The sequence below is a fragment of the Diorhabda carinulata genome, chromosome 6 (assembly GCF_026250575.1).
Source record: "Diorhabda carinulata isolate Delta chromosome 6, icDioCari1.1, whole genome shotgun sequence".
In the NCBI taxonomy this organism is placed as follows: Eukaryota; Metazoa; Arthropoda; class Insecta; order Coleoptera; family Chrysomelidae; genus Diorhabda; species Diorhabda carinulata.
Window position 1 is genome coordinate 645425 of NC_079465.1, and position 21749 is coordinate 667173.

Here is a 21749-nt window from a genome sequence, read left to right on the forward strand (position 1 = left end):
GAATTAACCGGAAACTATCAACGAACACGAAGCTGTGTCTAATAATTCATGAAAACATTGAAAAAAAATCGATTATAAACGTCAATGTGATGTTCTATTATCGAAATATAAACTACAATTTGAAAAAACGTTAGTGAAGTATGTGCTCTAAAAGTTCCGATAGCCATAGATGTTGGTTTACTGAAAAAGCAAAATTTTTGTATTCCAATAACATAAGAGTTTATAAATTGTACAATGTCCTTATAACATTTTCTATGTATACATAGATGTCGCCCTTATGATATCGATAAACCGAATTGTTAGATACTTATGATGTCATTTGTCATATTTCAATTTTATTGAAATTGACTATCGCCCACCGTCTGGTTGATTGTCAAAATTTTTTTGTCTTTAAATCGACATCCTGCTTATTAAAATAATAATTAAAATTTATTTATGTCAATTGAATTAATTTTAGTTGCTTAAGATAGCATTAAGTGTTGATAAATCTACTTATATGTAATCTAGTTAGTCGATAATTAGAAATTACGCAAAAAAATAGGTAAGAAAGTGTGTTGCTGTTTATTTACTTTTTTCTACCTTGAAGCAGTTTCTCACCTAATCGAACTGTAATACTTTTCAATTCGCTTTAATAGTTTAAATAGTTCAACATGAAAAACGATAATATAGAAGAGGAAGAAGTAGATGTGTTTCAACTAGTATTAAAATTAAGATATGAAAAACTCCTTGTAACGACAGAAAAGAAAAAAATTGAAGATTTAAACAGATTGCTTATAGAAAAAACTCACGAAATAATAAGAGAATCTTGGATAACTACAAAACAACGTTTACTTTTGTATCAAAGGGAAAGTACTATACAGAATTATCAAAAAGTTGATCACTTATTGAAGTCAGAGTTTGTGGATGCAAAACAAAAATTGGGTTTTCAGGTAAGTCACTTGAACTATGGATTCTAATGTTTATTATTATTGGAATCACATAAAATCTATACAAATATGTATCTCGGTCTTGTTTTTTTTATTAAAAACAACTATTAAATGGTATATTTATAATTGATAAATTGGTTTTATCGAAATTTTCCAATACAGATTTTATTTTATTTATCAGTTAACTTGTTTTGGTTATTTTTAATAATAAAAATTGACATTACTGACCTAAAAATCACATATATACACTAATTTATAATTATTTAATCACTACCCTATTGTAAATGTAAACTACAAATTTTATTACAGAATTATACGACTATAAAAATATATTATTTTCGTGAAGATTTGTCTTGATTTTAGGTCTCTTTCCATAGAAAACCACTACAAAATAACAGGTAAAAATCATTACGAAAAACATAAAAAGGTCTAAGAACTAAAAAATTTAATAAAAAGTATCACAATCTCATTGACTTGTTTGTTAAATATGTTTGAATAATAAATCCTTCATGGTTTTCCTCTTTCCTATTTTTTGCTTTCATTTTCCTCTCTTTCTTAGGTCTTCCATCACCTGTGCTTAAGATCTTTTCCTTGGTTTTCCTTTTTTCTTGTTTCCACCCTGTTCTATGTCCATCATTTTTATTGTTTCTCTAAAATCTAGCATTCTCTATATGTGACCCAACCACCCTATCATTTTGCCTAGTTCCGTTTCTCCACAGAAATTCCTTTGTTCTTCTCATCCATAATTTTTCTCCTAGTACCCCCCTAAATATTTTCATTTCCCACATCTCTAACTTCTCTGTTTCCTTAAGGATCCACGTTTACTAGTGCGAAACTGTTGGTCTTCTGGATATTTTTTTTTTGGAACTAATTACCATTTTAAATAATGAATCATCTTTATTGGTTGATATGTGTATTAAATGCATTTTCAAAATCAATAAATGCCGTGGTGGATTTACCAGCTAGCTGAGTAGGCTGTAGCCTAGGATGCAGGTTTCAGGGGGCAATTTTTGTTCAAAAATTTTTTATTTGAATTTACAAAATAAGAAAAACATTATTAATCACACAGAGAAGACGAGTAATGTCTTTTTTGTGAAAATAATCAAGGATTTTAGTTCCCAAATTATAAAGTTCGAATTTTATTGATAAAAAATGTAATTTAAAGAATTGTGAACTGCAGTTTTGAGTTTTTGGGGTTAGTAGAAGCGGCAAAAGATGAAGTCTGTAAATTCCCAACTAATAAAATTTGAAGTTCAATATTTGTTTATCCTTTCTTTTAGAATACAATAAAAATAGGAAATCTTTTACAAGTGCTGAGATCCCAACCTTCTCAATTAGCGAAATGGTTGATGTTCGGAGAGCAACTAGCAGAAGAAATGCAAAATTACTCGTTTTTTCTAGAAACTATTGTAGTAGGACTTTACGGATGTCTATTATTCTCAGATGATATTAAATATATGTTGGCTTTATTATACGAACTAGCTAAATTACAACTTCTAAATTGCGAAGACCCCAGAAGGTGAGTATTTATTATAAAAATAATAGCAAAAGTTATCAAATTGCACGAACTCTAATAGATAATTAAATAAAAACCAAATGGTAATTTCATAACTCTGGAAATGTGTGTTAGATATGATAACATTTAATCTAAACTAAGTGTATATTCCAAATTACGATAAGCGTAAACTAATTATTGAAAATAATAATATTCGCAGTTCAAATTTAAAATTAATTTGAATTAAAATTATGAATTATGTAAACGAATCCATTTTAATAAGCAATTTTTGCACAACAATTTTATTTTTATTGTTTAAATATTTCTTCATGGGTTGATATTTATTTCCGTTTAGTCTGTAAAAAGCTAGTAGTCACTGGAGGCCTGATCTGAAGAATGTGGTGGCATGGAACAGGTTTCAATTGACCCCCTGCTACTACATTTCAACTAAATTTGGTTTAACTCATGTCAAGTCTCTTCCCTGGATATCTGGGAGTCTACTAATGATGGCAATATGTATAAACCACAGTTGAGTCTTGTGCGGAATCACCTAGATTATTCAGTATTTTGATCTTGATCGTGATGTCTACTCTATCTCTAATTTTACTTCATAGTGTTAATTTTTTCCAGAATTATAAAACAGAGGACATGCTCATTTAAACATCTCTACTTTTTATTCCACGAAGTATTACAATCAGCTAAATTTTTCTTGAGTGCAGCTATGGAAATACCAATAGTACAGATGATGTCCTGTACGGATTATTATTTAGATGTAGATCCCGAAAAAACCAGGATGAGGTAATTATCATTTATATTAGAAATAATATTTGTCTAAATATTTTTCATCAGATTTAAGCAAGACGACAACGATGTTACCAATATTTTCAAAGACGTAGAAGAATATAGAAACGAAGTTGTAGCTAAACTCGTCGAATTTACAAATACTTTCATAACATCGCTCTTAGAAAATGTTTATAGCTTTCCGAAATCCATATCTTGGATAGTATCTAAAATAGCGAAGATTATCGAAAAATCTTTTAGTGCAAAACAGGTAAAAACAACTAAAATTATTTAAAATGTAAATATTTTTATTTAATAGATCTTAGAATACCAGAAAAATGCAGTAGTTCAAATGTAGCACGATTTAAAGTTATACTATATGAGGAAAATGTAGTAGTTCAAATGTAACATGATTTATAGTTATTATACTATATGGGGAAACTGCAGTAGTTCAACTGTAATTTGATTGAAAGTTGAAATACTATGAGGAAAATGTAGTAGTAGTTCAAATGTAACATGATTTAAATTCATTATATTATTTAAGGAATTTGTACTTTAACTGTAAAAATGAATTAGATCAAATGTACTATGATTTATAGTGTGTGACAAAAAAGTAGTAGCTCAAATTTAATTTGATTTAAAGTTATACTTAATAAGGAAAATGTAGTAGTTCAACTGTAATATGAATTACAAGTTGTTATATTGTACTGGGAAACTCTAGTAGTTCAAATGTAACATGAATGAAAGTTGTTATATTGTATGGGGGAACTTGTATTTCAAATGTATCTCGATTTAAAAAGGAATAATATTATTTTTCGACTAATTTCGACGTTATGTAGATTGTTTTTAAATAATAAGTTTTCTGTCTTAGTTTTTGTTGTTTGTACTTTTTATTTTTTTATAAAAATTTTTGTATTTTTCAGGCAAACGCCATAATAACGGAACTAATATTCAACCTGTATATATGTCCAGTGATAATAGATCCGGAACAATACGGGATATGTACATCACAAGTTACCGAAATAGCCAGACACAACCTCATACAAGTTTGTCAAATTTTACAATCGTTAGCTTTACATAAATACGAACCTATAGATATGAAAAATTCGGATCTGTTCGACATGTTGGATAAAAATAAAGTTTGTAATTTTATCGAATTGTTATTTTTCGATATGGATTCCGAAGAACCTCCTATAGAAAATTCCCCAAATCTTTCGAGGGACATTATGATGTTTACCGAAACCGAGCTCAATAACATAGTAAGTTTAATAATTTAACGTATAAAACAATTATACATTGTATTTAATAATTTCAGATTTCTATTTTACAAAAAATACAGTTTAAACAAAAATCAAGCGACAATTTTTTAAAAGAATTAACTATAGAAGAACAATTAGCATCCCTCAGTTTATCTTTCGATAATTCGCCTAAATCGAACCGTTCTTCCAACAGTATATCAGGTAAATAACACTTATTAATAATATACAGGGCGATAATTCATTGTACCCTATAAGGAATTTGTAGTTCAACTGTAAAAATGAAATAGATCAAATGTACTAGGATTTATAGTGTGTGACAAAAAAGTAGTAGCTCAAATTTAATTTGATTTAAACTTATACTTGATAAGGAAAATGTAGTAGTTCAACTGTAACATGATTTAAAGTTATAATACCATGAAGAAAATGTAGTAGTTCAACTGTAATATGATTTAAAGTTGAAATACTATTAGGAAAATGTAGTAGTAGTTCAAATGTAACATAAATTAAAGTAATTATACTGTATAAGGAACTTGTAGTATTTCAACTATTTAAATTCATTATATTGTATAAGGAATTTGTAGTTTAACTGTAAAAATGAAATAGATCAAATGTACTATGATTTATAGTGTGTGACAAAAAAGTAGTAGCTCAAATTTAATCTGATTTAAAGTTATACTTAATAAGGAAAATGTAGTAGTTCAACTGTAACATGATTTAAAGTTATAATACCATGAAGAAAATGTAGTAGTTCAACTGTAATATGATTTAAAGTTGAAATACTATGAGGAAAATGTAGTAGTAGTTCAAATGTAACATAAATTAAAGTAATTATACTGTATAAGGAACTTGTAGTATTTCAACTATTTAAATTCATTATATTGTATAAGGAATTTGTAGTTTAACTGTAAAAATGAAATAGATCAAATGTACTATGATTTATAGTGTGTGACAAAAAAGTAGTAGCTCAAATTTAATCTGATTTAAAGTTATACTTAATAAGGAAAATGTAGTAGTTCAACTGTAACATGATTTAAAGTTATAATACCATGAAGAAAATGTAGTAGTTCAACTGTAATATGATTTAAAGTTAAAATACTATGAGGAAAATGTAGTAGTAGTTCAAATGTAACATAAATTAAAGTAATTATACTGTATAAGGAACTTGTAGTATTTCAACTATTTAAATTCATTATATTGTATAAGGAATTTGTAGTTTAACTGTAAAAATGAAATAGATCAAATGTACTATGATTTATAGTGTGTGACAAAAAAGTAGTAGCTCAAATTTAATCTGATTTAAAGTTATACTTAATAAGGAAAATGTAGTAGTTCAACTGTAACATGATTTAAAGTTATAATACCATGAAGAAAATGTAGTAGTTCAACTGTAATATGATTTAAAGTTGAAATACTATGAGGAAAATGTAGTAGTAGTTCAAATGTAACATAAATTAAAGTAATTATACTGTATAAGGAACTTGTAGTATTTCAACTATTTAAATTCATTATATTGTATAAGGAATTTGTAGTTTAACTGTAAAAATGAAATAGATCAAATGTACTATGATTTATAGTGTGTGACAAAAAAGTAGTAGCTCAAATTTAATCTGATTTAAAGTTATACTTAATAAGGAAAATGTAGTAGTTCAACTGTAACATGATTTAAAGTTATAATACCATGAAGAAAATGTAGTAGTTCAACTGTAATATGATTTAAAGTTGAAATACTATTAGGAAAATGTAGTAGTAGTTCAAATGTAACATAAATTAAAGTAATTATACTGTATAAGGAACTTGTAGTATTTCAACTATTTAAATTCATTATATTGTATAAGGAATTTGTAGTTTAACTGTAAAAATGAAATAGATCAAATGTACTATGATTTATAGTGTGTGACAAAAAAGTAGTAGCTCAAATTTAATCTGATTTAAAGTTATACTTAATAAGGAAAATGTAGTAGTTCAACTGTAACATGATTTAAAGTTATAATACCATGAAGAAAATGTAGTAGTTCAACTGTAATATGATTTAAAGTTGAAATACTATGAGGAAAATGTAGTAGTAGTTCAAATGTAACATAAATTAAAGTAATTATACTGTATAAGGAACTTGTAGTATTTCAACTATTTAAATTCATTATATTGTATAAGGAATTTGTAGTTTAACTGTAAAAATGAAATAGATCAAATGTACTATGATTTATAGTGTGTGACAAAAAAGTAGTAGCTCAAATTTAATCTGATTTAAAGTTATACTTAATAAGGAAAATGTAGTAGTTCAACTGTAACATGATTTAAAGTTATAATACCATGAAGAAAATGTAGTAGTTCAACTGTAATATGATTTAAAGTTGAAATACTATTAGGAAAATGTAGTAGTAGTTCAAATGTAACATAAATTAAAGTAATTATACTGTATAAGGAACTTGTAGTATTTCAACTATTTAAATTCATTATATTGTATAAGGAATTTGTAGTTTAACTGTAAAAATGAAATAGATCAAATGTACTATGATTTATAGTGTGTGACAAAAAAGTAGTAGCTCAAATTTAATCTGATTTAAAGTTATACTTAATAAGGAAAATGTAGTAGTTCAACTGTAACATGATTTAAAGTTATAATACCATGAAGAAAATGTAGTAGTTCAACTGTAATATGATTTAAAGTTGAAATACTATGAGGAAAATGTAGTAGTAGTTCAAATGTAACATAAATTAAAGTAATTATACTGTATAAGGAACTTGTAGTATTTCAACTATTTAAATTCATTATATTGTATAAGGAATTTGTAGTTTAACTGTAAAAATGAAATAGATCAAATGTACTATGATTTATAGTGTGTGACAAAAAAGTAGTAGCTCAAATTTAATCTGATTTAAAGTTATACTTAATAAGGAAAATGTAGTAGTTCAACTGTAACATGATTTAAAGTTATAATACCATGAAGAAAATGTAGTAGTTCAACTGTAATATGATTTAAAGTTGAAATACTATGAGGAAAATGTAGTAGTAGTTCAAATGTAACATAAATTAAAGTAATTATACTGTATAAGGAACTTGTAGTATTTCAACTATTTAAATTCATTATATTGTATAAGGAATTTGTAGTTTAACTGTAAAAATGAAATAGATCAAATGTACTATGATTTATAGTGTGTGACAAAAAAGTAGTAGCTCAAATTTAATCTGATTTAAAGTTATCCTTAATAAGGAAAATGTAGTAGTTCAACTGTAATATGATTTAAAGTTGAAATACTATGAGGAAAATGTAGTAGTAGTTCAAATGTAACATAAATTAAAGTAATTATACTGTATAAGGAACTTGTAGTATTTCAACTATTTAAATTCATTATATTGTATAAGGAATTTGTAGTTTAACTGTAAAAATGAAATAGATCAAATGTACTATGATTTATAGTGTGTGACAAAAAAGTAGTAGCTCAAATTTAATCTGATTTAAAGTTATACTTAATAAGGAAAATGTAGTAGTTCAATTGTAACATGATTTAAAGTTATAATACCATGAAGAAAATGTAGTAGTTCAACTGTAATATGATTTAAAGTTGAAATACTATGAGGAAAATGTAGTAGTAGTTCAAATGTAACATAAATTAAAGTAATTATACTGTATAAGGAACTTGTAGTATTTCAACTATTTAAATTCATTATATTGTATAAGGAATTTGTAGTTTAACTGTAAAAATGAAATAGATCAAATGTACTATGATTTATAGTGTGTGACAAAAAAGTAGTAGCTCAAATTTAATCTGATTTAAAGTTATCCTTAATAAGGAAAATGTAGTAGTTCAACTGTAATATGATTTAAAGTTGAAATACTATGAGGAAAATGTAGTAGTAGTTCAAATGTAACATAAATTAAAGTAATTATACTGTATAAGGAACTTGTAGTATTTCAACTATTTAAATTCATTATATTGTATAAGGAATTTGTAGTTTAACTGTAAAAATGAAATAGATCAAATGTACTATGATTTATAGTGTGTGACAAAAAAGTAGTAGCTCAAATTTAATTTGATTTAAAGTTATACTTAATAAGGAAAATGTAGTAGTTCAACTGTAACATGATATATTTAATTGTACTTTTTCCAGATTCTCCCAGGAATCATAGTAACCATAGCAATCATAATGTGATCCTAGTTTTTCCAATCGATCAAGTACATTCTGATCCGATAGGTCTTGTATCCGAAGAAAAAATACTCGAAGCCAATATACCGATTAAAAACGGTGATATATCGGTCGTTATGCCGGAAACTCCGCCGCAAAATACCGATTTGAAACAATCTTTCACTTTCCACGACGAAGGATCCATCGGCAATACTTCTGATAATTTGGAAGCCATTTCGGAAGCGGCCAGCAACCATTCGGTGGATAGTAGCATCGAATTGGAAAACGAAGATCAGAACGACAATCTTTCCGATATGATATCGGCGAATGTTTCAGGTGAAAAATTAAAAAAAATATATTAATACATCGATTAGATTGTATCGAGGTGTATTTGTAGGTCGAGGTACGCCGAATATATCGGGGAGAGACACGCCGAGTTCTCAAGTGTGCGATAACGACGATAGGGCGTTGGCCGAACCGCGACAAGCGGACGTCGCCCAACCGCAGGCTAATTTAAATTTGAACAGGCAAATTAGATCGGAAATAGACGACAAATTTTGCAAATTCGAAATAAAAAAACTTCTGGAAGGCGACGAAACTATATCGATAATATCCGAAACGTGGAGCACGGACGTTTTAGCCTCGGATAACGAAACGCTAGATACGAGCGAAAGTAGACAATCGTCGTCGCAATTGGTCGAAGTTGTGCCGAACAATTTGGATTTGTCGGAAACTCAAAGCGAAAGCGCTTGGTCGACGGACGTTATGACGTCCGATACGGAAAGATTGACGGAAATCGATAACGACGATTCCGTTAGCGTCGCCCAATCGGACGATACCAGATCGGAAACCGACGATAACGCTTGTTCGAGCAGAAGATTGTCCTCTTGTTCTAATTCGTTCGTTCCGATTTCGTCTAATCAGAATTACGTATCGAACGTCACTGTTCAAAATATGAGCTTCTTACCGCCTTCCAACGGTCATTCGTCCGTTAACGGTACCAGAAATAAGTACGTTTCGACGGTTACGAATTTTCAGGTATTTACTATTGAAATTTTTCGATTTAATTCATTTTATTTTTCGTTATTTTTAGGATTATAATAAGATCGAGTTTAAGAACGATCGGATTAGTAGGAAATTGTATCAGGAACAAACCGATAATAATGCCAATAGGGTATTTAAGGCTTTAACTTTGGAACAATCCGAATCGTTAACTGAAAATGGCGAGATTAAGGCATCGATATTCAAACCTACAGTTATAAAAAATGGTTTGATTGCGAAAGATACTGAATTGAACAGCTTAGCCGGTAAGACTCCGATCGTTTAATAAATCAGATTGGAATCGTTCGCATCCCCAATATCCAAATCACAAAAAATTACATGACGAAGTATTTAAACATGGATCTTTGGTAATTTTCAATGGGGCAACTGTCCCTTATTCCCCACTAACCCTTGAGATCTTTAAACATCTGTTTTTGATAATATTTAGTGGGGTAACCGTCCGGGATCTATGAGGTCTTTGGTAATTTTCAATGGGGCAACTGTCTCTGATTCCCCGCTTACCCATGAAGTGTCCAAACATTGGTTTTTAATAATATTCAGTGAGACAACTGTCCTTGATGTCCCATTAACCCATAAGATCTCTAAATATTGATTTTAAGTAATTTTTAGTGGGGAAACTGACACTGTTTTCCCATTAACTCTAATATTGGATTTCCCATTAACCCTTGAGATCAGTAGAAATTAATTTTTGATGATTTTTAATGGGTTTTTAGTACTTTTTAGTGGGGTAACTATTCTTGATCCCCCACTAATCCATGAAGTGTCTAAAACATTGGTTTTTAATAATATTCAGTGAGGCAACTGTCCTTGATGTCCCATTAACCCATAAGATCTCTAAATATTGATTTTAAGTAATTTTTAGTGGGGAAACTGACACTGTTTTCCCATTAACTCTAATATTGGATTTCCCATTAACCCTTGAGATCAATAGAAATTAATTTTTGATGATTTTTAATGGGTTTTTAGTACTTTTTAGTGGGGTAACTATTCTTGATCCCCCACTAATCCAAGAAGTGTCTAAAACATTGGTTTTTAATAATATTCAGTGAGGCAACTGTCCTTGATGTCCCATTAACCCATAAGATCTCTAAATATTGATTTTTGGTAATTTTTAGTGGGGAAACTGACACTGTTTTCCCATTAACTCTAATATTGGATTTCCCATTAACCCTTGAGATCAATAGAAATTAATTTTTGATGATTTTTAATGGGTTTTTAGTACTTTTTAGTGGGGTAACTATTCTAGATCCCCCACTAATCCAAGAAGTGTCTAAAACATTGGTTTTTAATAATATTCAGTGAGGCAACTGTCCTTGATGTCCCATTAACCCATAAGATCTCTAAATATTCATTTTTGGTAATTTTTAGTGGGGAAACTGACACTGTTTTCCCATTAACTCTAATATTGGATTTCCCATTAACCCTTGAGATCAGTAGAAATTAATTTTTGATGATTTTTAATGGGTTTTTAATACTTTGTAGTAGGGTAACTATTCTTGATCCCCCACTAACCCATGAAGTGTCTAAAACATTGGTTTTTAATAATATTCAGTGAGGCAACTGTCCTTGATGTCCCATTAACCCATAAGATCTCTAAATATTGATTTTTGGTAATTTTTAGTGGGGAAACTGACACTGTTTTCCCATTAACTCTAATATTGGATTTCCCATTAACCCTTGAGATCAATAGAAATTAATTTTTGATGATTTTTAATGGATTTTTAGTACTTTTTAGTGGGGTAACTATTCTTGATCCCCCACTAACCCATGAAGTGTCTAAAACATTGGTTTTTAATAATATTCAGTGAGACAACTGTCCTTGATGCACCATTAACCCATAAGATCTCTAAATATTGATTTTAAGTAATTTTTAGTGGGGAAACTGACACTGTTTTCCCATTAACTCTAATATTGGATTTCCCATTAACCCTTGAGATCAATAGAAATTAATTTTTGATGATTTTTAATGGGTTTTTAGTACTTTTTAGTGGGGTAACTATTCTTGATCCCCCACTAATCCAAGAAGTGTCTAAAACATTGGTTTTTAATAATATTCAGTGAGGCAACTGTCCTTGATGTCCCATTAACCCATAAGATCTCTAAATATTGATTTTTGGTAATTTTTAGTGGGGAAACTGACACTGTTTTCCCATTAACTCTAATATTGGATTTCCCATTAACCCTTGAGATCAATAGAAATTAATTTTTGATGATTTTTAATGGGTTTTTAGTACTTTTTAGTGGGGTAACTATTCTAGATCCCCCACTAATCCAAGAAGTGTCTAAAACATTGGTTTTTAATAATATTCAGTGAGGCAACTGTCCTTGATGTCCCATTAACCCATAAGATCTCTAAATATTCATTTTTGGTAATTTTTAGTGGGGAAACTGACACTGTTTTCCCATTAACTCTAATATTGGATTTCCCATTAACCCTTGAGATCAGTAGAAATTAATTTTTGATGATTTTTAATGGGTTTTTAATACTTTGTAGTAGGGTAACTATTCTTGATCCCCCACTAACCCATGAAGTGTCTAAAACATTGGTTTTTAATAATATTCAGTGAGGCAACTGTCCTTGATGTCCCATTAACCCATAAGATCTCTAAATATTGATTTTTGGTAATTTTTAGTGGGGAAACTGACACTGTTTTCCCATTAACTCTAATATTGGATTTCCCATTAACCCTTGAGATCAATAGAAATTAATTTTTGATGATTTTTAATGGGTTTTTAGTACTTTTTAGTGGGGTAACTATTCTAGATCCCCCACTAATCCAAGAAGTGTCTAAAACATTGGTTTTTAATAATATTCAGTGAGGCAACTGTCCTTGATGTCCCATTAACCCATAAGATCTCTAAATATTGATTTTTGGTAATTTTTAGTGGGGAAACTGACACTGTTTTCCCATTAACTCTAATATTGGATTTCCCATTAACCCTTGAGATCAATAGAAATTAATTTTTGATGATTTTTAATGGGTTTTTAGTACTTTTTAGTGAGGTAACTATTCTTGATCCCCCACTAACCCATGAAGTGTCTAAAACATTGGTTTTTAATAATATTCAGTGAGGCAACTGTCCTTGATGTCCCATTAACCCATAAGATCTCTAAATATTGATTTTTGGTAATTTTTAGTGGGGAAACTGACACTGTTTTCCCATTAACTCTAATATTGGATTTCCCATTAACCCTTGAGATCAATAGAAATTAATTTTTGATGATTTTTAATGGGTTTTTAATACTTTGTAGTAGGGTAACTATTCTTGATCCCCCACTAACCCATGAAGTGTCTAAAACATTGGTTTTTAATAATATTCAGTGAGGCAACTGTCCTTGATGTCCCATTAACCCATAAGATCTCTAAATATTGATTTTTGGTAATTTTTAGTGGGGAAACTGACACTGTTTTCCCATTAACTCTAATATTGGATTTCCCATTAACCCTTGAGATCAATAGAAATTAATTTTTGATGATTTTTAGTGGTGCAACTGTTCTTGATTCCCCACTAACCCGCGGGGTGTCTTAACATTGATTTTTGGTTATTTTTAATGGGGTAAATGTCTGAATTGAACATTGTCATAATTTATTTCTTCGCAATTATAAAAAATGTCTTGTTCAGGTCCGAGTGGGGTAGCAGAACCCGAAAAGAATCACCATAACCGTCCCAACGAGATCCTTCTGAGTAATTGCAGCTTAAACTCGAGTTCCAGCGGTTCGAGTAGCCACAGTTTCGAAAATAAAAATACCTCGGAGCAATGGGAAAGTAAACAATGGTTAAACAGTTCCGGTAGTAGTTTAAATGTTACTCTAACACCTTCGGAAAGCACCAGCGAACTATCGGTTATGAGTATAGGAAAAAAAGCGGCAGGTACTGTTTGTTTTCAACATTTTTTTTTTCTTTCTTTTTGGTTTTAATAAGTTAGGTTATGATTTTTTTAATATTGCAGCCGGTAGAGGATTGAAACCCTCTGTGTCTACGGGGGCGATACCGAAAAGTATCAGTTTCGATATGAGCGCCGATAAAGGATTAGACCATGAAGGTAGATCGAAACGAGGTGGATTTTTCGGAAAGTTGAGGATGGGTTTTAAAAGTAGGAGAGGAAAATGTATTCGGAATCAAGATGAATTCCGATTAGAAACCGATGAATATGTCGGGAAAATCGGAGGAAAAGTAGAAAATAACACAGGTAATTAAGAATTTCTATTTTATTTACTTAATCCTGTTACCTTTTTACTATTTCGGTTGTCGTTGAAGTTGTGTTATTACGTAGGCTCCCCTTTTCACTCCAGTTTCCATCCTCTTCTATCTTACGTCTTTTGTTTCATTTCCCGCCATCTTATTCTTCGTTTTTTGCCTGCCATTTTCATTCTCATAACCTGACCAAATCATCTTCTTCGATTTTGTTTTGGATTGGTTTTAAATTTAATTTTTTTCTTATGGTATTACCCACTAGTAACACGCCACGCCACCCCACGCCACATATCGAATATATGAGCATATGTTTTTCCATTTATTTGAGAGTTTTGAATCGTCCCACGCGGCGTGGCGTGGCGTGGCATGTTGCTAATGAATTTTGACCTTTATTCTTGTATTTTTCTTTTTTGTTGTTGCCTGAGTGTCCATGCCTCGGATTCGTATGTCAATATGGATATGGTTACTTTCTTCTTATATATTTTTGTTTTTATTTGTTTCGGTGTTTCCTTTTTGGCTAGTAAACTGTGTATTCGAGCTGTTCCATTTCTTCCGTTTACCTCTTATTCCAAGCTTTTAGTGTCGTACCAAGGTTTTTGAAGTTTTTGATCAATTCTATATTTGATTTTTCCATTTTTATCTTCTTCTTTCTGTTTTTTTTGTAGATTATACGTAAACTGTCAATGTTTATTTCTAATTTTGTATTTGATTGTGTTTTAGAAGTATCCGATGATATATTGGCTAAATATCGAACGAAACCTTTCGTGGAAAATAAAATTATAAAAGATATCTGTGATTCGAGTAAATCTTTAAAGGGAAAACATGTGTATAGAAGCAATAGCGAAGAAGTGAATACGTTTAATGACATTAAAAATAAATTACGTTTAGTTTTAAGTAATACTTGGGAAATTCCTCATTATTTCAAAGTAAGTTTTGTTTTTTCTATCGTTTTATTTATTAAAATAAGAAAATTGGTGGAAAAATTCGGTTATTGAATGTTTTGATAACAACCCACATGCTAAACGTGGAAGAAAATTTCAGAAATTATCCCGTTCATTAGTTTTTTGGTTTTTTATTAAAGTTTTTTCCAAAAATTTCTTGGAATTGACAAAAGAATTAATATGGGAAAATTGGAAAGAAAATTTGGTGAAATATTGAGGAAATTTATCACTTTTATGAGCTTTTTCTGATTTTCTTGAAATTATATTCCGAAAAGGAAACCTTCCAATTCCTTTCTTTTGGATTTTTTCTTTTTTGGTATTGTTTTTCTCAATTTTTTTGATGAAAAATCATTTTATAAAGTTTATATACAAATTTCGTCGACTCAGACATATACAGTGTGGTACGAAAACAAATAGAAATGTGGAAAAGGAAAATCAGTAAAATTTATCACTTTTTTGAGGTTTTTCTAAAATTTTTCAAATTATATTGTGAAAAAGGAAACTTACTATTACTTTGTTTTGGATTCTCCGTTTTGGGTGTTGTTATTCTCAAATTTCCTCAACTCAGACATATAAATTGTGGTACGAAAACAAATACGAAGATTGAAAAACCAATTTTTCTCATGATTTTGTAAAATTACCTCAAAATATACCAGAAATAAACGAGGAATCTTCCATTTCCTATTTTTTGTTCCCTTTTCACTCTAGTTTTCACTATTTTATAAATAAACATAAAAATCCATCAATTTAGTAACATTTTTTAAAAATTTCTTCAGAGTAAAACAATAAATATTAAAACTTATCAATTCAATCACATTTTAAACTTTCTTTTTAATGTAAGCAGAAAAGAAGTTGCAAAAATTTATTATTTGTATCACACCAAAGTGTACTATTTCTAATATATTTCCAAGCTTCCGGATACCAATGTATTTGTTATAATTTTATATAAAAAAGTTTTTTCTTGTTTTCAGAATAATCCTTTTAGTGTTAAGAATAAAATAGAGACGATGTTAAGATTGGAATTAGGGAAAGCCAGAAGACTGAGGGAATGGTCAGATGTCGCGAGAATATCTGAGGCAATAAGATGTATTAATTTATTAAACGATGAAACATGCCTTAAATTATTGAGTTCTATGCGAGAGGATGTAGCTTTGAGATCAACTTATATCAAATATCTCATTATATCGAAACAAGAATTACTATTTTGTGAAAGTTATTTAAACAGGCAAGACACATTTAAGTTGTTTGTATTTTTAATAATTGGAATTTAACGCTCGGTTTCTCGGAAACGCGAACGTTTGGTGTATTCTCGATTTTTTTCCTCATAAAATACTCCTTTGAGAGTATTTACCCAAAATATGAAATCAATATTCTGATTATTTTAGTCCATATGATTTTTTATGTGAGAGTCTTGATTTAAAACCTACAGAAGGTTACGTTATATGACTTTAACTCTCGGTATCTCGGAAACGCGAACGTTTGGTGTATTCTTGATTTTTTTCCTCATAAAATACTCCTTTGAGAGTATTTACCCAAAATTTGAAATCAATATCCTGATTATTTTAGTCCATATGATTTTTTATGTGAGAGTCTTGATTTCAAACCTACAGAAGTTTACATTATATGACTTTGACTCTCAGTATTTCAAAAACGCGAACGTTTGGTATATTCTCGATTTTTTTCCTCATAAAATACTCCTTTGAGAGTATTTACCTAAAATATGAAATCAATATTCTGATTATTCTTGTCTATATGATTTTTTATGTGAGAGTCTTGATTTTAAACCTACAGAAGTTTACGTTATATGACTTTGACTCTCAGTATTTCAAAAACGCGAACGTTTGGTATATTCTCGATTTTTTTCCTCATAAAATACTCCTTTAAGAGTATTTACCCAAAATATGAAATCAATATTCTGATTATTCTTGTCTATATGATTTTTTATGTGAGAGTCTTGATTTTAAACCTACAGAAGTTTACGTTATATGACTTTGACTCTCAGTATTTCAAAAACGCGAACGTTTGGTATATTCTCGATTTTTTTCCTCATAAAATACTCCTTTAAGAGTATTTACCCAAAATATGAAATCAATATTCTGATTATTTTAGTCCATATGATTTTTTATGTGAGAGTCTTGATTTCAAACCTACAGAAGTTTACATTATATGACTTTGACTCTCAGTATTTCAAAAACGCGAACGTTTGGTATATTCTCGATTTTTTTCCTCATAAAATACTCCTTTAAGAGTATTTACCCAAAATATGAAATCAATATTCTGATTATTTTAGTCCATATGATTTTTTATGTGAGAGTCTTGATTTTAAACCTACAGTAGTTTACATTATATGATTTTAACGCTCGGAATCTCAGAAATGCGAACGTTTGGTGTATTCTCGATTTTTTTCCTCATAAAATACTCATTTGAGAGTATTTACCCAAAATATGAAATCAATATTCTGATTATACTTGTCTATATGATTTTTTATGTGAGAGTCTTGATTTTAAACCTACAGAAGTTTACGTTATATGACTTTGACTCTCAGTATTTCAAAAACGCGAACGTTTGGTATATTCTCGATTTTTTTCCTCATAAAATACTCCTTTGAGAGTATTTACCCAAAATATGAAATCAATATTCTGATTATACTTGTCTATATGATTTTTTATGTGAGAGTCTTGATTTTAAACCTACAGAAGTTTACGTTATATGACTTTGACTCTCAGTATTTCAAAAACGCGAACGTTTGGTATATTCTCGATTTTTTTCCTCATAAAATACTCCTTTAAGAGTATTTACCCAAAATATGAAATCAATATTCTGATTATTCTTGTCTATATGATTTTTTATGTGAGAGTCTTGATTTTAAACCTACAGAAGTTTACGTTATATGACTTTGACTCTCAGTATTTCAAAAACGCGAACGTTTGGTATATTCTCGATTTTTTTCCTCATAAAATACTCCTTTAAGAGTATTTACCCAAAATATGAAATCAATATTCTGATTATTTTAGTCCATATGATTTTTTATGTGAGAGTCTTGATTTCAAACCTACAGAAGTTTACATTATATGACTTTGACTCTCAGTATTTCAAAAACGCGAACGTTTGGTATATTCTCGATTTTTTTCCTCATAAAATACTCCTTTAAGAGTATTTACCCAAAATATGAAATCAATATTCTGATTATTCTTGTCTATATGATTTTTTATGTGAGAGTCTTGATTTTAAACCTACAGTAGTTTACATTATATGATTTTAACGCTCGGAATCTCAGAAATGCGAACGTTTGGTATATTCTCGATTTTTTTCCTCATAAAATACTCCTTTGAGAGTATTTACCTAAAATATGAAATCAATATTCTGATTATTCTTGTCTATATGATTTTTTATGTGAGAGTCTTGATTTTAAACCTACAGAAGTTTACGTTATATGACTTTGACTCTCAGTATTTCAAAAACGCGAACGTTTGGTATATTCTCGATTTTTTTCCTCATAAAATACTCCTTTAAGAGTATTTACCCAAAATATGAAATCAATATTCTGATTATTTTAGTCCATATGATTTTTTTATGTGAGAGTCTTGATTTCAAACCTACAGAAGTTTACATTATATGACTTTGACTCTCAGTATCTCAGAAACGCGAACGTTTGGTATATTCTCGATTTTTTTCCTCATAAAATACTCCTTTAAGAGTATTTACCCAAAATATGAAATCAATATTCTGATTATTTTAGTCCATATGATTTTTTTATGTGAGAGTCTTGATTTCAAACCTACAGAAGTTTACATTATATGACTTTGACTCTCAGTATCTCAGAAACGCGAAAGTGTTACACTTTGAGTGATTATTTGAAATTAATTAGGAATTTTTCGTTGGTAGTTTGCAGGAACAAATTTCTAATGACAAATATCAATGCGAAAAGTACTTGGCGGTACTTTGCGTTAAAGAATTTTTATCAGAACAAGAATCCATGTTGATGGATTTTTGCGAAGAATTCAAGCAGCTCAATTTGGCAGACGAAAAATGTGATTTCTTGCAAAAATTCTATTCCAAATTATTGTTGATTATGAAAAGCAGTCCCGTATGGAAAGGTAAATTCCATAGATACGCGTTACAACCAATTTTTTTATATATATAAACTTTTAGGTATCGTTCGTAATAGAGAAAAAACATTGAAGATTACCTTAGAGAGATTCATCATGAACAAAACATATAAAAACTCTATTTACCCCAACGGTGATGGCGATAGAGACAGAGATAGGTGAGTAAAACAACACGGATCGTTCAAAACCTACTTACCTACTTATTAATCAAAATATTTGTTCATTTATTTCCTCCATTGAAATTTAATAACATCACAGCACAACAGAATACAATAAAACAAACATAATTATTAATAATACTCAAATACTATGCGTTTAACAAAAAGTAGTTCATTTGTACCATTCTTTCTTATTGTACAAAATCAATTTAACTGCCATAAATATGCTTCGTAATTTATATTAAACAGTTTATAAAAACGATATACTATATTCTAAATGTGTATTCATATATACACTCCCCAACAAAGTTTATGCACCTACTTTTCGATCAAAGGATTTGTTCGTTTCTCTCATCAGAGTACAATAAAATGAACATCATTATTGATAATAATCAAATACTATGCTCTTAACGAAGAGTAGTTCATTTGTACCATTCTTTCTTATTGAACAAAATCAATTGACATGCTGTAAATATGCTTCGTAATGAAGTGAAATTTGTATTAGATAATTTATGTACTTCTATTTTGATTGTACAATATATGGATTTATATAAACACTCCCCAACAAAATTGAAGCATAATTTGGCTAAAACTTTCAATAACAGAACTTTCGGTGTGAGTATACTTAAGAACATACTTGAGGTTGGAAAAATACTGTATTCAATCAATATATGAATCAGTGGTATGGGATAGTGAGGGATATGGTGACCATAATACTCACCTGCACGATGTAGGACAAATTGAATTTCTTTTTTTCGTGAAATCTTTCTTGCAAAATTCTTTCCATTTCCAGATCTTCCTCTGCTCAATGTTTTGGCTTCTAGTAATTGATATTCCACTTTTATATAATATTTTTTCATTAAACTAATCGAATTATGCTCCAATTTTGTTGAAATTTCAATTTACCTAATGTTAATTTATTTTTTAGAGTTCTTCAGGATCACATCGGAAAACTTTCAAAAATAATAACACCTCATCACAAAGATCTTCTTATAGAAAAAATGTATCTTCGCGAATGTCCTTGGTTACCAGCTCAAGATGCTTTGAGGGCATTGAACGTATACAAAACGCCAAGAGACAAAGTCAAATGTATCGTACATTGTTCAAAATGTATTATGGATTTATTGTCGTTGTCTCAGAACGTAGCATCGACGACCGCCGATGATTTTATGCCCGTATTGGTCTTTGTGATAATTAAAGTGAGAATAATTAATTTGACACATTATATCTCAGAAATTCTACACTCATAATTTTTTATTCTACACATCGAACCTTCCTTAACATATAGCTCAGTATTTTCGTTGTTTTGGTATCGATAGTTTTTTTTTTGTAATAAAATTAGGAGTGGTACTTTTGATCCCGAGACAAAAAGTATATTAGGGGGGTTTTAATTTGTTGCATTTTAGGAAATAACTCTGCAAAACACACCCTTAATGGTATTCTAATAAACTGGTTATCGAGTGACTTTATACTATCATGGTATACAGAATTATTCATATTAAAGTACCTTAAAGTGAATATTTGATATCCGGGGAGTAAAAGACCCATTATTCACTGAAAATAGGAATCAGATGTGTACTTTTTCCAAAACTGCCCAAAATGTTGATATTTTAACTTTAACGCATTATATTTCAGAAACATGTTGTGGCATGTTTATGATTTTATCGATGTTTATCACATTTATTTATTAATAGACTATTCAAGTGTATATATACATATGGCTTTCCAACTTTCTTCGACATCTTTCAATTTCTAACCACCATCTGTCTCTATACTGTCATAGATCTTCTCTATTCTGCATTTTCTTACTTATCTCTCCAGCTTCTTCGTGGTCTTCCTCTTCTCCTGACATTCTTTGTACATGTTGATTAGTTGTCATCTATTAATTTGTGTCTGATTCCCATTGTCTGGATTCGCCCGTTGGTCTTTTCCAGAAACCCATTTTCATGTATTCAAATATAAATTGTTTTAGGTTAACCCGGAAGCCCTTTTGTCAACTATTCAATACGTAAACAGTTTTTTCCACAACAGACTTTTCGGCGAAGAAGAATATTGGTGGACTCAATTTTGCGCAGCCGTAGAATACATTAAAACCATGGACTATTCCGATTGACAATTGTTGCTAAATAATAATTTTACGAAAATATTTCACTTGTACCTACTATAATTAAACAAATATTATTTATGATTTCTATTAACTTGTTAGGTTATAGAGCATTTATATTTTTAATAAAAATATTTATATTTTAACAAAGTTTTTCATTTCGACATGTACTGCACTGTTTCAACGCACTTTCTTCGAAACGCTACGTCTAAAAAGTTCTAGTTTTCTGATATTTCACCGGAGAAGAAAAACTAGAACCTTTTATAGGTTTCCAAAAAAAAAACTATCAAGTCATCAAGAAGAAATCAGAAACATTCTATACAATTAGAGATTTTATTATTATTCCCCCAACTTGCCCTAGCCATGGGTAAATGCTATGATATTAACATTCAAATCATAAGAAATAAGCAAAATCGTTGCTACCTGACTGATAAACAGTCCAGGGTACACAATAAATCAATAATTTAAAGTGTTAGTGAGATAGATTCAAAACTTTTACACCCTAATTCATTTAATCAATTGGTACAACCCTTTTTTCATAAAGCGATATTAGTACTTGGTTAAAACTGACAAATACCTTTCCATATTAAAA

The 21749-nt window shown here is 29.5% G+C and overlaps 1 protein-coding gene across 1 annotated transcript; it reads left to right on the top strand.

Annotated features, from left to right (window-relative positions):
• The first annotated feature begins 314 nt into the window (after positions 1 to 314).
• Positions 315 to 21307, top strand: LOC130895152 (receptor-mediated endocytosis protein 6 homolog). The gene is made up of 18 exons (XM_057802322.1): positions 315 to 541; positions 636 to 929; positions 2207 to 2445; positions 3052 to 3219; positions 3271 to 3472; positions 4125 to 4460; positions 4517 to 4661; positions 8572 to 8922; positions 8984 to 9624; positions 9680 to 9893; positions 13273 to 13521; positions 13601 to 13840; positions 14566 to 14771; positions 15758 to 16011; positions 18672 to 18883; positions 18939 to 19053; positions 19982 to 20252; positions 21026 to 21307. The coding sequence occupies exons 2-18, from the start codon at positions 651 to 653 to the stop codon at positions 21164 to 21166; spliced, it is 4263 nt and encodes a 1420-aa protein (XP_057658305.1). The 5' UTR covers positions 315 to 541; positions 636 to 650; the 3' UTR covers positions 21167 to 21307.
• Positions 21308 to 21749: the final 442 nt, after the last annotated feature.